Here is an 11,662-nt window from a genome sequence, read left to right as displayed (position 1 = left end):
TGTGTTGGGCACAAGTGCAGTTGGCATGGACGTGCGTGAGAAGCAGCAGCCAGCTATGAGTCAGGCTGACCTCTGATGATACACGACCGTCCAGCAGGTTTCAGTCTGAAGTGTCCCAGACCAAGGAGGCCAGGAGTGCAGGCAGGGGCATGCTTTTAGGGGCCTTGCCCCCCCCCCCAGTCTGGACATTACAGTAGGACAGAGGTGACCTTGGTGTGATGGCTTTTTCTGACTGAATGAGACCCAGGCAGATCAGGATGTTCAGAGCAAACATCTGAACCTGAATCGAGCTCGGCGGTGCTGAAAACCTTTGATCACCTGTTCCAGGTTCCCGTGTTACCTGCGGTGCCGCTGTATCCTCCCACAGTCAGTTTGTAGTTCCTCTTGGCCACCTCGAACGTCGAGTACTGAGCGAACACCGACTCGTCGCCGTCTCGCAGGTCGACCCGCAGGCTCATCCTGCTCATCGCTGTGAGGTTGTGGATACTCGCGAGTCCTGAAGGGGCGAGTTTATCGGGTTTTATTACAGGAAACAAAATAAACAACAGAAAAATGAGAAAAGGCTGGGATGAGAATGTCTGTCATTCCAGTTAAACTGGCGCTGTGCTCAAATCTGCTGCTTTAACTGCACTCTGTGGAAGCTGCATCTGCCATCCGTGTTTCCAAATATGTTTCCTCACCACACGGAGCCTGGTCCTGTACAGATTTGTACTCAGATATTAAAAAGCATCTCTCACCGAGCCAAAACTCTCCATTCACGTCCCCGAATCCTTCCATGTACTCGTTCCAGCGTCTGAAGAAATTCTCGGAGCCGTCCTTCCTCCGCTGGAAGACCTGCACACAGGAAGCCAAACACCCGAGACCTGCTCAGTGCAGGCGGCGCTGACACGAGGCTGCCTTTGAAAGCGAGCCGGTCTCCATCGAGTCCCGTAAACGTGTTTTATAAATACTGCTGGACTATATTGGAAGTGTTTTATTAGTAATTAGATTAGTCAAACACACGTAAAGTAAAGATGACTCTGTGGTGTGAGTTTATACCGTCCAGCCGCCACCGTCTGTCTCCATGTCGCAGGAAACTGTCACTGGCGTCCCATGTCTGCCTTGAGGGAAAATCTCTGCCTCGCCTGAAGTCACGATGCCGTTCAGCAGCTCCTGAGAGCAGTCAGTGGGGAACGGGTACCGCAGGGTTCCTGAGGAGGAGCAAGACGGAGGGTGAGGGTGGGAGGAAATCTCGAACAACAACAGCACTGACGGAGGCTCGAAGAAGTACCGGTGGTGAATTCTGTGGAGATGGCGGACGTGTACTGTCCTCCTCCTTCGGCCTGGAGCTGCAGCGTATACGTGGATCCAGGATGGAGTCCAGTCAGGTTGTACTGCGTTAACGAGCCGTCCACAATGACCTCCTGCCGCCGGTACAAACGGAAATCAGGCCTCACGAATGTCTGAGATACGCACGCTATTATAAACATCAGGTCAAAATAAACAGGAACGTCTCAGCCACGTTTTCCTTTGACGGTTGGTGAAAAACAACCATCAAATTCAACATCTGCTGATATTCACGAATAAATAAATAATAAAATGAGTCTGAGGTTCTCTTTAAGGTGGTCGCCATGTACACATCTGGACCTCTTTAAGTTTAAACTCTACAAGGAAGCTCAGTGTTCACACATCTGGGAGTTTTCCCAGGTGTTCACCACCACCAGCGTCTAGACTCCAGGGTCCTGCTAATCCCTATCACTGCTGCGATTCTGGAGTCTGCAATAACAATAACTCGTGTTTTCCTTCTAATGATTGATCTTTATATGACTCTGAAGATTCAGCAGTTCTTTGGCCATCGACACAATCGTCACTCCACACCTGTACAAGTGTAAGCAGTGTGAACGTCCACAGAGTGACCCAAAAGAAGCAGCTGTGCTGGAAACAGTCCAGATGTGCACACGGTGAGGACAAGAGGACTCAGCAAATTTAACAAATATGTTATTCGATTTTCTTTGGTCCAGAGAGGCGATGCTAAGCCGGACGATTGTGTTCTCAGAAGTTAAAACACAGAAAAATCATAGGAGGAGGCGTAAAAAGAACATCAGCCTCGCTTCCTGTCGTGACTTGAACTCGAGTCACTGACTAATCAGGAAATCATTTTTAAAACTTGCTCACCTTCATTTCTTTGTCTTTAGCCTGATAGCTCAGTCTGTAGTTACCAACGGGCTTTGATGGAGGTTTCCATGACAACGTGGCAGTGCGTGGAGTCACGTTGCTCGCCTGGAGGTCTTGCGGGCCTTCCCCAACTTTCCCCGAGCCTGGAGAGGAACACTGATGAGGTTCGTGTTTGTTCAGGTCACAAACCAAACTACAGACAAAGGTGGTGCTGACCGCCGGTGGTGGTGAAGCTGGTGGTGGCCGGCGAGCTCTCCCGGCTGCCCAGCTGGCTGGTTACAGTGACGGTGTAGGTGGTGGATCCCTCCAGGTCGCTGAGCTGCTGCTCGGCTGCGTTTCCGGACACCGTGACCTTCACCTCTGAACCTACACAAGCAAACTGCCTCATTCAAAACGATGATCAGACTGGACGCTTTAGTCAGACACGTAGGAGTAGCAACGAGGAGCCGTGGGTGAATTTAAGACACGCAAGAGAAACTGACATGATGCAGACATGATGAGTTTGCATTAACAGTGAGATGAGACAGCCTGCTCACCTGTGCCCGCGCCGTACACGATGGAATACTTATCAACGGCTGCCAGCGCTGGACGCCACAATAACAAGGCGGTGGAGTCGGTGACGTTTACGGCACGCAGGTGTGTCGGCGGGTCGGGCACTGAGAGACACATAAAGGTAATAATGGTTACGAAAAGAATCATGACCTCCCAAAACAACCTCCCATCATGACCTTTCTCCCATCATGACCTCCCATCATGACCTTTCTCCCATCTTGACCTCCCATCTTGACCTCCCGCTCCACAATTATAACAGCAACATTTCAGCTATATCGGTTCAACTTGAAGTTTAGTGCAGTAAACATCACGGCCACGGTGAAGAAAGTAAAATGCCAGTTAACCAACTAACGATTAAAATAAATCTGTATTGTAATGCTGAAGTTTTTACTCTATATTCATGATTTAAAAGCCTAAAAGTAAAAGTGAAATGAATACTTCTATAATTCTCCTGAAGTTTCTCTCTCAGTTTTCCACTCCAGAGGACACACGCCCCAGTCTGATAATCACCAAATACATACATACAACAACAACAACAACAATCTTTATTTATAGAGCACATTTAAAAACCAACGGCATGCCAAAGTGCTTAACATAAAACAAATTAACACAAGTATAATCAAAGTCATAAAAACAAAAAATAAAAGTGTAAAATTATGTTCACAGGAAAAAGCCACCAATAGAAAAATATAACTATAGCACAATATAACTATGCCATCAAAACACAATGGCGATATGACATACACGGCGCAAATAAAAGCATGATAGGAAAATTAATAGAATAAATCACTGCAAACAAGGCCAGCATTTAACCGGTAGAAAAAGCAAGATTAAACAAATACGCTTTAAGCCGTGATTTAAAAGATTGAATAGAGTCAGACGCCCAGATGCCAATCGGAAGGTTGTTCCACAACTCTGGTGCAGCCAGAGCAAACGCTCGATCACCTCTAGACTTCAGCCGAGATCTAGGCTGCACCAGCAGTAACTGTGAGGATGATCTTAAAGCCCTAGCAGGAACATATGAGCTTAGGAGTTCCTTAAGATAGCTCGGTGCTGTGTTGTTAGTGATTTTAAAAGTAAACAGCAGAATTTTAAATTGGATATTTCACAGGCAACCAGTGCAAATCAGCCAGGACGGGAGTAATGTGGGCAAACTTCCTAGTTTTGGTTAGAATGCGTGCAGCAGCATTTTGGACTGTCTGTAATCTATGAAGGAGGGCAGAGCGGAGACCAAAATAGAGTGAATTGCAGTAATCCAGTCTCGAAGTTACAAAGGCATGGATGAGCTTTTCCAGGTCTTCATGCGGGATATACTGCCTGGCCTTAGAAATAAGGCGGAGTTGGTAAAAACTGGATCTAACAACAGCAGACACTTGTTTATCAAGTTTAACCCTCAGGCCTTGTTCAAAAACACCACCCTTTCAGCTTGTTCATGGCCACAAGTGGCCACCTACAGATTAGGTCTGTAATTTTTTATTATTTTTGTTTTTTTGCCATTTTTTTTTTGCATAAAGCTTTTAAGTAACTTCAGTTCTTTCCATAAATATAAAATAATTATTACTTTTTTATATTTTAACCCTTTAAACACCAGTTTGTTTGTCCACTGCACCAGCTGGACGACAACCTCAAATCTCGCAATTTTATATAATTGCATTGCTACTGAAATTTCTTGTATTATTAATAGTAGAGTCTGGGGCATGTAATTGATTCACATCAACATTGATTATAATGCATTGTTATTTTAGTGCAGAGAGACCAAAAACATAAAAAACCCCTTTCAGACTGTTCGTGGCCAAAAGTGGCCACCCCTTGTTTACATTTACAAAATGCTATAAAATTATTATATATTAAGAAAAATGTCCAGTTTTTTTTACATGATTTTTTAGACTAGCATCAGGGCTGTTCATCAAAATCAAAATTTCATTAAAATTCTGAAATTTAACCCTTTAAATACCAGTTAGAACACATAATCATAACAACTCATAAATACAGAAAATCATAAAATCCCAGTTTTTTTTCTAAATAATACATGCCATCTGATTTATTTGCTAACCATGATGAAGGTTAGATGCATAGTAATAATTAACACCATCAATGACATTTATGCAACATTGTTTTTTTCTGCAGTGGCAGAAAAACATAAAAAAAACCCTTTCAGACTGTTCGTGGCCAAAAGTGGCCACCCCTTGTTTACATTTACAAAATGCTATAAATGTCCAGTTTTTTTACATGATTTTTTAGATTAGCATCAGGGCTGTTCATGAAAATCAAAATTTCAATCAAATTCATAATTTTAACCCTTTAAATACCAGTTAAATCACATAATTGTAATGATTTACATAGGGATAAAAGCATAAAAATCCCCATTTTTTTCTAAATAATACATGCAAACTGATTTATTTTCTAACCATGATGGAGGTTAGATGCATAGCAATAATTAAAAGTATCAATGAGTTTTATGCATCTTTGTTTTTTTGTGCAGTGAGAGAAAAACAAAAACAAAAATCCCTCTCAGCTTGTTCGTGGCCAAAAATGGCCACCCCCTGTTTACATTTACAAAATGCTATAAAATTCATATATTAAAACATTTTTCTACTTTCATTGACTTGATTTTTTAAATTAGCACCGCTTCTAGTCATAAAAACCAAAATATAATTCAAATTATACTGATATTATACCCTTTGAATACCAGTCAGGTTATGTATTATTATAGTAAAAATAGTAATAAAGTTCACATCTTTTAGCATATAAATGGTGAAACCTAATATGTTTTTTATCATCATTGCAGGTCAGTAACAGTAACTGTTACAATGATTTATTTTTACTTTATTTATTTATTCTTTCTTTCCTTTTTTTTGGGGGGGGGGGGGGGGGGAGATGAATGGCCAAAAGCAATGTCACACATGGTGTGTTAGTGGCCAGTGAGGCAATTTAATGACCAAATAAAAGAGCTCAATATTGAACCAGAGAATACGATCCGCGTCCTCAGCCAGGGAGCGATAATCCTTCGTGCCCAGAAGCGGAGAGTTGGCGAGGCCGGCTCTCACCTTCAGATTATGAGACTGACACACTGCCTACTGCGCCAACGAGACGGCCGCCGGCAGCTGTCTGAGGAAAATGTGGGCGAAGAGGAATCCCCCGTCGTCCGGTCCGAGAAAGGACAGCATGTGCTCCATCAGTTCGAGAGCCGTACCACCACCCAGGCCTGAGAGGGAGAGGAGCTTCTCGGCTCGCTCTGCGTCGGTGAGGGCATAGCGCTGAAGAAGCAGCTCTTTAGGGGCGGCGTACTTCTCTCGGGTGGGTGGATCCCGGAGGAGCGTCAACGCACGACGGGTGGCTAGCGGGTCGAGAGAAGCCACCACATGGTGATATTTCGTGTCGTCAGCCGAGATGCCACGAAGGGCGAACTGGGCCTCCACGTGCACGAACCACGACGGGGGATCGTGAAGCCAAAAGTCCGACAGCTCGAGCGCCACAGCAAACGTAGCTGCAGCCGGAGGCAGAGGGCTGGCGGCTGCTGATGCATCCAGAGCGGAGTCGGCGCCACCAATGTGGAAGTAAACACAGACGACACGAGAGCTGTCGATAAACACTGCTCGTTTATTGCTCATCACCACAGAACTCAACACTTTCACTCCAAAACACAACAACAACAACACTTCCTGAGAACTGGGTGTGAGTGGAGCCCTCCAATCATTGGGGGGGGCTCCACCTCCATGCCCCCCAACCCCAATCCTCCCCCAAAGAAGAGGATTCGGGCACTGGCTAGAACTCATCAGTGGTGATGCAGTCAGTCTCTTTGAAGATTGTCCCCTCATCTTCTGGAGAGGAGGTTTCTTCATCTTGGGCAGATGTATTTTCTTCAAGGACAGATGACTGCTGCTGTCCTTGCTCTCTGACCAGATCATATAGGCAGTGCTTGAAGCAGTGATGACCTTCTTGCCATATTGCCAGAATAAATGATCTGGAAGCTGTTAGGCTTACTTACAGCAGTAGCTCTGTCTGCACCTGCAGAAACTCCAGGACACGTTTACAAACAGTGTTTGTTGTTGTTTGCGCTCCAGCTGCAGGTTTGAACTCTGCAAAATGTCCTGTGATTGGGGTTTTTTTTTGTTTTTGTTTTTATTTCTAGAGTTAATATTTTGGGTATGGTATCTTTTGATGAAAAATACAAGAGTAAAAGTGCTTTTAGCATGTGCTTCAAAGCTAAGTGACTGGGAACCTCAAAGCTCAATATCCTGCATCCACAGAAATTCACTGCAGCCTATGTAATGTTTGAATTTATTCCAGTCTATCTTGCAAATACATGTTTGTACTGCAATGTCATGCATAAACACAAACTATTAGATCCTTAAGATCAAACCTATGTCAAAATTGTTTCATTATTTTGGTCCATTGGAGTGTGGTAGGCCATCAAAGGCTGCTACTAGAAACTCAGAATATTACATGAAATTGCTTGCTTGGCCAAAAATGGGTAAATGATGTCATTTGGTAAAAAACATTAAAAACTACAATTTTCATGTGTTGACTTTAGAATGAAAGCAATTTTACCTAAATTGCATGATATAGTACTGTCAGTAACAAGGAATCAAAAAAGGTGGTTATAATGGGTTTCAATTGGCCACAAATGGCCACGATAGAACCCAGAGGAACTATTTAGTGTATAGTGAATATTATTGACATTATTAAGGAGCTGATGTTGAAAATTAAAAAATCTGACAAAAATACACACCTTTGGGAAGTTTCATTCCACTTGCATTAACAGAACAAAAATGGTTGAAAAACGAAAAGCAAAGTGGCCACAAATGGCCAGGATAGAGCCCTGAGGGAGCTGTCAAGTAACACGCCCAGATTCCTAACAGTGTCGGAGAAGGAACTAGTGAGAAAACCAAAAGCATCACGAAGTTTGGCACGGAGAACGTTACTGCCAAAGACCACAATTTCAGTTTTCTTATCATTGAGGATAAGAGTATTTGCCAGGAGCCATTGCCTGACCTCACTGAAGTTTGTAGACTGATCACCAGTGAAATATGCAAAGATGAGAAAAAGCATCCAGTTTCCCCGTGAGACTCTGTGTTTAGGATGGGAATCATCTGAACTGCCTTCTCTGCTCTTTGAAATAACACAGACGACTGGAATAAATCCAGCACGAGTCTCCTCAGACGAAGCATAAAAACCGTGCAGCTCATTTCCAGGTCAGCACCTGCTGCAAACACTACCAAGCTACCAGTTCTCATATAGAAGCAAAAACATGTAAAATTAATTGTTTTTAGTTCTTCAGTGTAAAAAAAAGCACAAAAAATGGAAAACATGAAACTGTTTAAAGAAACCATGTGTGGATTCAATTATGAACTTTTACAACAGTGTGTCATCTCAGGCTGAGATAAACAGTGAACAACAGCGCGTGACTCACGCGTCATGACAAAGTCTTTCACTGGATCGCTCTCGTCCAGTCCGAGGGTGGAGATGACGGTGACCTCGTAAGAAGAACCAGGTGAGAGCTTGGATAAACCCACGGTGGAGTCCTTTGAGTCCAGAGACACCGACACCGGCTCGCCTGCATGCACAAACACAGGATTAGTTATTTATTCATGTAATCCTAATAGACGTTTGCATGTAATAAAAAGTCATAAATTATTCAATATTTTTTATTTTCCATAAAGTCTTGCACCAAATCATCAGTCGCCTCAAAGTGCTTTAAATTATACGGCAAGGATCTAACAATCACACAGAGAAAACAATGTTATTGAACTGAACCAAACCTCTGATGGAACAGATGTCTTTACTCATCAGCTGTGACCTCGCTCCCTGATCTAGAAACTGGACATGACCTTTGCTTATGTCAGGGGTGGGCAATCTCAGTCCACGAGGGCCGGTGTCCTGCAGGTTTAGATCTCACCTTGGGTCAACACACCTGAATCACATGATTAGTTCGTTACCAGGCCTCTGGAGAACTTCAGGACATGTTGAGGAGCTAATTTAGCCACTTAAATCAGCTGTGCCCAGTAGCACTCACCCCCATCATCACTAAGTGCTTAGAGCGACTGGTCCTAGCACACTTCAAATCCTGTCTCCCCCCCACCCTGGACCCCCACCAATTCGCATACCGCCGGAACAGGAGCACAGAGGATGCAGTCTCCATCGCACTGCACTCTGTCCTCTCACACCTGGACAACAACAACACCTACGCCAGAATGCTGTTTATAGACTTCAGTTCAGCATTCAATACAATCCACCCCTCACAACTCATCAGGAAACTGACAGACCTGGGCATCAGTTCCCTCATCTGCAAATGGTTACTGGACTTCCTGACCAACCGCCCCCAACATGTCCGGCTGGATAACCGCTGCTCATCTACAATCACGATGAACACCGGTGTACCACAAGGCTGTGTGATGAGCCCTTTCCTCTACTCCCTCTTCACCCACGACTGCAGACCTGCTGATGGTTCCAACACCATCATTAAGTTTGCAGATGACACCACGGTGATTGGCCTCATCAGTGACAACGATGAGGCCGCCTACAGGGAGGAGGTGGATCGTCTGGCTGAGTGGTGCGACACAAACAACCTGCTGCTTAACACCGAGAAGACCAAGGAGCTCATCGTGGACTACAGGAGGAATGCTGACCCACATCCACCCATCCACATTAAGGGGACGGCTGTGGAGCGTGTGAGCAGCTTCAAGTTCCTGGGAGTCCACATCTCCGAGGATCTCACCTGGACGACCAACTGCTCCAAGCTGGTCAAGAAGGCTCACCAGCGCCTCTTCTTCTTGAGGACTCTGAGGAAGAACCACCTGTCCTCAGACATCCTGGTGAACTTCTATCGCTGCACCATCGAGAGCATCCTGACCAACTGTATAACAGTCTGGTACGGGAACTGCTCTGCCTCGGACCGGAAGGCGTTGCAGAGGGTCGTGAAAACTGCCCAGCGCATCGCCGGAGCACCACTTCCTGCCATAAAAGACATCTACAGGAAGCGGTGTCTGAAAAGGGCTGGGAAAATCATCAAAGACACCAGTCACCCATCACATGGACTCTTCACCCTCCTGCCCTCTGGGAGGCGCTACAGGAGCCTCCGGACTAAGACCACCAGGTACCGGAACAGCTTCTTCCCCACAGCTGTCAGACTCCTGAACTCTGCCTCCTGACATCTGACCCACGTTAAACTCATGGACTGAACATACACACACCCACAATGGACAACTGTACCCTCAAACACAATAATAACATGGAGTGAACCACCACTCACAACCACTAGCACTTTATATAGCCTCTGTAGAAACTATCTACACCCTCACTTATCTTAACTGCACTACTGTATAGCCCTGTGTAAACAATCATTCTGTACATTCAATAATCTTTAATCCTACAACTGTTTACAACTTGCATAGTTCCCATTTCTGTATAGCTGTATATCTCAGATTCTGTAAAGTTATTTATTTCATATTCTGTATAGTTTTTCATATTTATATCCTGTACATATCCTGTTCATAGCTTGTACTCACTACAGCCTGTACATACTTATAGTTATAGAATATTCACAACATACTTCACACCGTGTACATTATAACATACCATAATAGACCAATTTCTGTAATATACTCACATATCTATATTATTGCTAATATATATTGTAATATATCTATATCACTAAAGCACTTCTGGATGGATGCAAACTGCATTTCGTTGCCCTGTACCTGTGCATGTGCAATGACAATAAAGTTGAATTCTATTCTATTCTATTCTATTCTGTGATGGATCAGGGACACATCTAAAACCTGCAGGGACACCGGCCCTCGAGGCCTGGAGTTGCCCACCCCTGGCTTACGTAAATATTCACTAGCCAATAAGAAATGAAGCACAATAGGAATCCAGGCTCTCACCATCCTCTGCATGGGTATATGTGACTTTGAAACCGCTGACGGGACTCTTTGGTTTGGTCCACGACACCGTCACAGAGTTTTCCGTCACCTTACTGAAGACTATGTTAGAGGGAGGCTCGGGTCCTAGAGGGCAGATCGAATATAACGAGAGAGGGGGGGTAAACGAAAGGCAGGAAGGGAAGTGGAGGGAAAAACATCAATAAAAGACAAAAACAAGCAGCAGAAATACAAAAATTCCACAAAGAGAAAGAAAAAATAATAACTGGGTTTGTGAAAAACACTGAAGTAGAGTGAAAAGAGTCAGGAGTGAAAACAGTGTGCACAGTATTATTTATTCATCCACACATTTGCTATTAGTGCTTCAATGGGTTTCTGTGTATATATGTACAATGCAAACATATATACAGTATACAAATCATATACAGACATATAAAGTAACAATTAAATGCAGATGGCTCCTGGGCAAAGGAGGGAGTGACGACATTTTAACACAGTAGTTAGCTGCTCGGTCTCACCTGAAAATAAAAGGCATGGCAGGAATAAAGGACGTTAAAACAAAGGAAGATAAAGAGACCACTTGACAAGATTATTCAGAGTGAATGAACACAAACACATTAAGATATTAATCTAACTGTTTAGAGCTGGAAGTGAGAACCAGGAAACGATCGGGAGAAGTTAAGATAATTTTCCAAAACTCAGAAGGACTCGGTATCACTCAATAAATGATATTTCTTTTATTTTTTGCACGACTTAAGCTGTATATTACAAAAGAGAATTAGACTATTCTTTGTATTAAAATCTATGCTGTACTGTATAATACTGATAGTACGCATCAGTACTGTACAGCGCTGATTTACCTTAAAATGTTCACATTTACAGATTTACTAATTGATTTACTTTTTCGTTTTTAAATGCGAAAAGTTAAAACAGACCGAAAGTAGAGAGACCAGCCGTGGTCTTACCCTGGTTTGGGAGAGAGGTGAAGAGGTGTCAGTGAAGATGGCTGTTAGCTTACCCTGAGTGAGAAAAAACCAGAGTAGCAGTGAATGAAGAGAGTTACGTTGTTACTG

The 11,662-nt window shown here is 43.8% G+C and overlaps 1 protein-coding gene across 3 annotated transcripts in view; it reads right to left on the bottom strand.

Moving 5' to 3' along the window:
- Window positions 1-11,662, bottom strand: part of tnxbb (tenascin XBb) — a 54,965-nt gene that overhangs the window by 1,486 nt on the left and 41,817 nt on the right. For all 3 annotated transcript variants that reach the window (XM_085262000.1, XM_085261998.1, XM_085261999.1), the window contains 9 exons: window positions 10,593-10,715; window positions 8,120-8,263; window positions 2,691-2,810; window positions 2,371-2,520; window positions 2,155-2,297; window positions 1,271-1,403; window positions 1,039-1,190; window positions 738-834; window positions 341-496 (listed from right to left, as the gene is read on the bottom strand). In XM_085262000.1, coding sequence (XP_085118126.1) covers window positions 341-496; window positions 738-834; window positions 1,039-1,190; window positions 1,271-1,403; window positions 2,155-2,297; window positions 2,371-2,520; window positions 2,691-2,810; window positions 8,120-8,263; window positions 10,593-10,715 — 1,218 coding nt within the window. The remainder of the gene's footprint in view (window positions 1-340; window positions 497-737; window positions 835-1,038; window positions 1,191-1,270; window positions 1,404-2,154; window positions 2,298-2,370; window positions 2,521-2,690; window positions 2,811-8,119; window positions 8,264-10,592; window positions 10,716-11,662) is intronic.

Source organism: Mchenga conophoros, linkage group LG22 (genome assembly GCF_057382185.1).
Source record: "Mchenga conophoros isolate Kocher_MC1m ecotype Shallow Benthic linkage group LG22, M_conophoros_male_GT1.1, whole genome shotgun sequence".
Taxonomy (NCBI): Eukaryota; Metazoa; Chordata; class Actinopteri; order Cichliformes; family Cichlidae; genus Mchenga; species Mchenga conophoros.
This window is presented reverse-complemented; position numbering and strand designations above follow the sequence as displayed.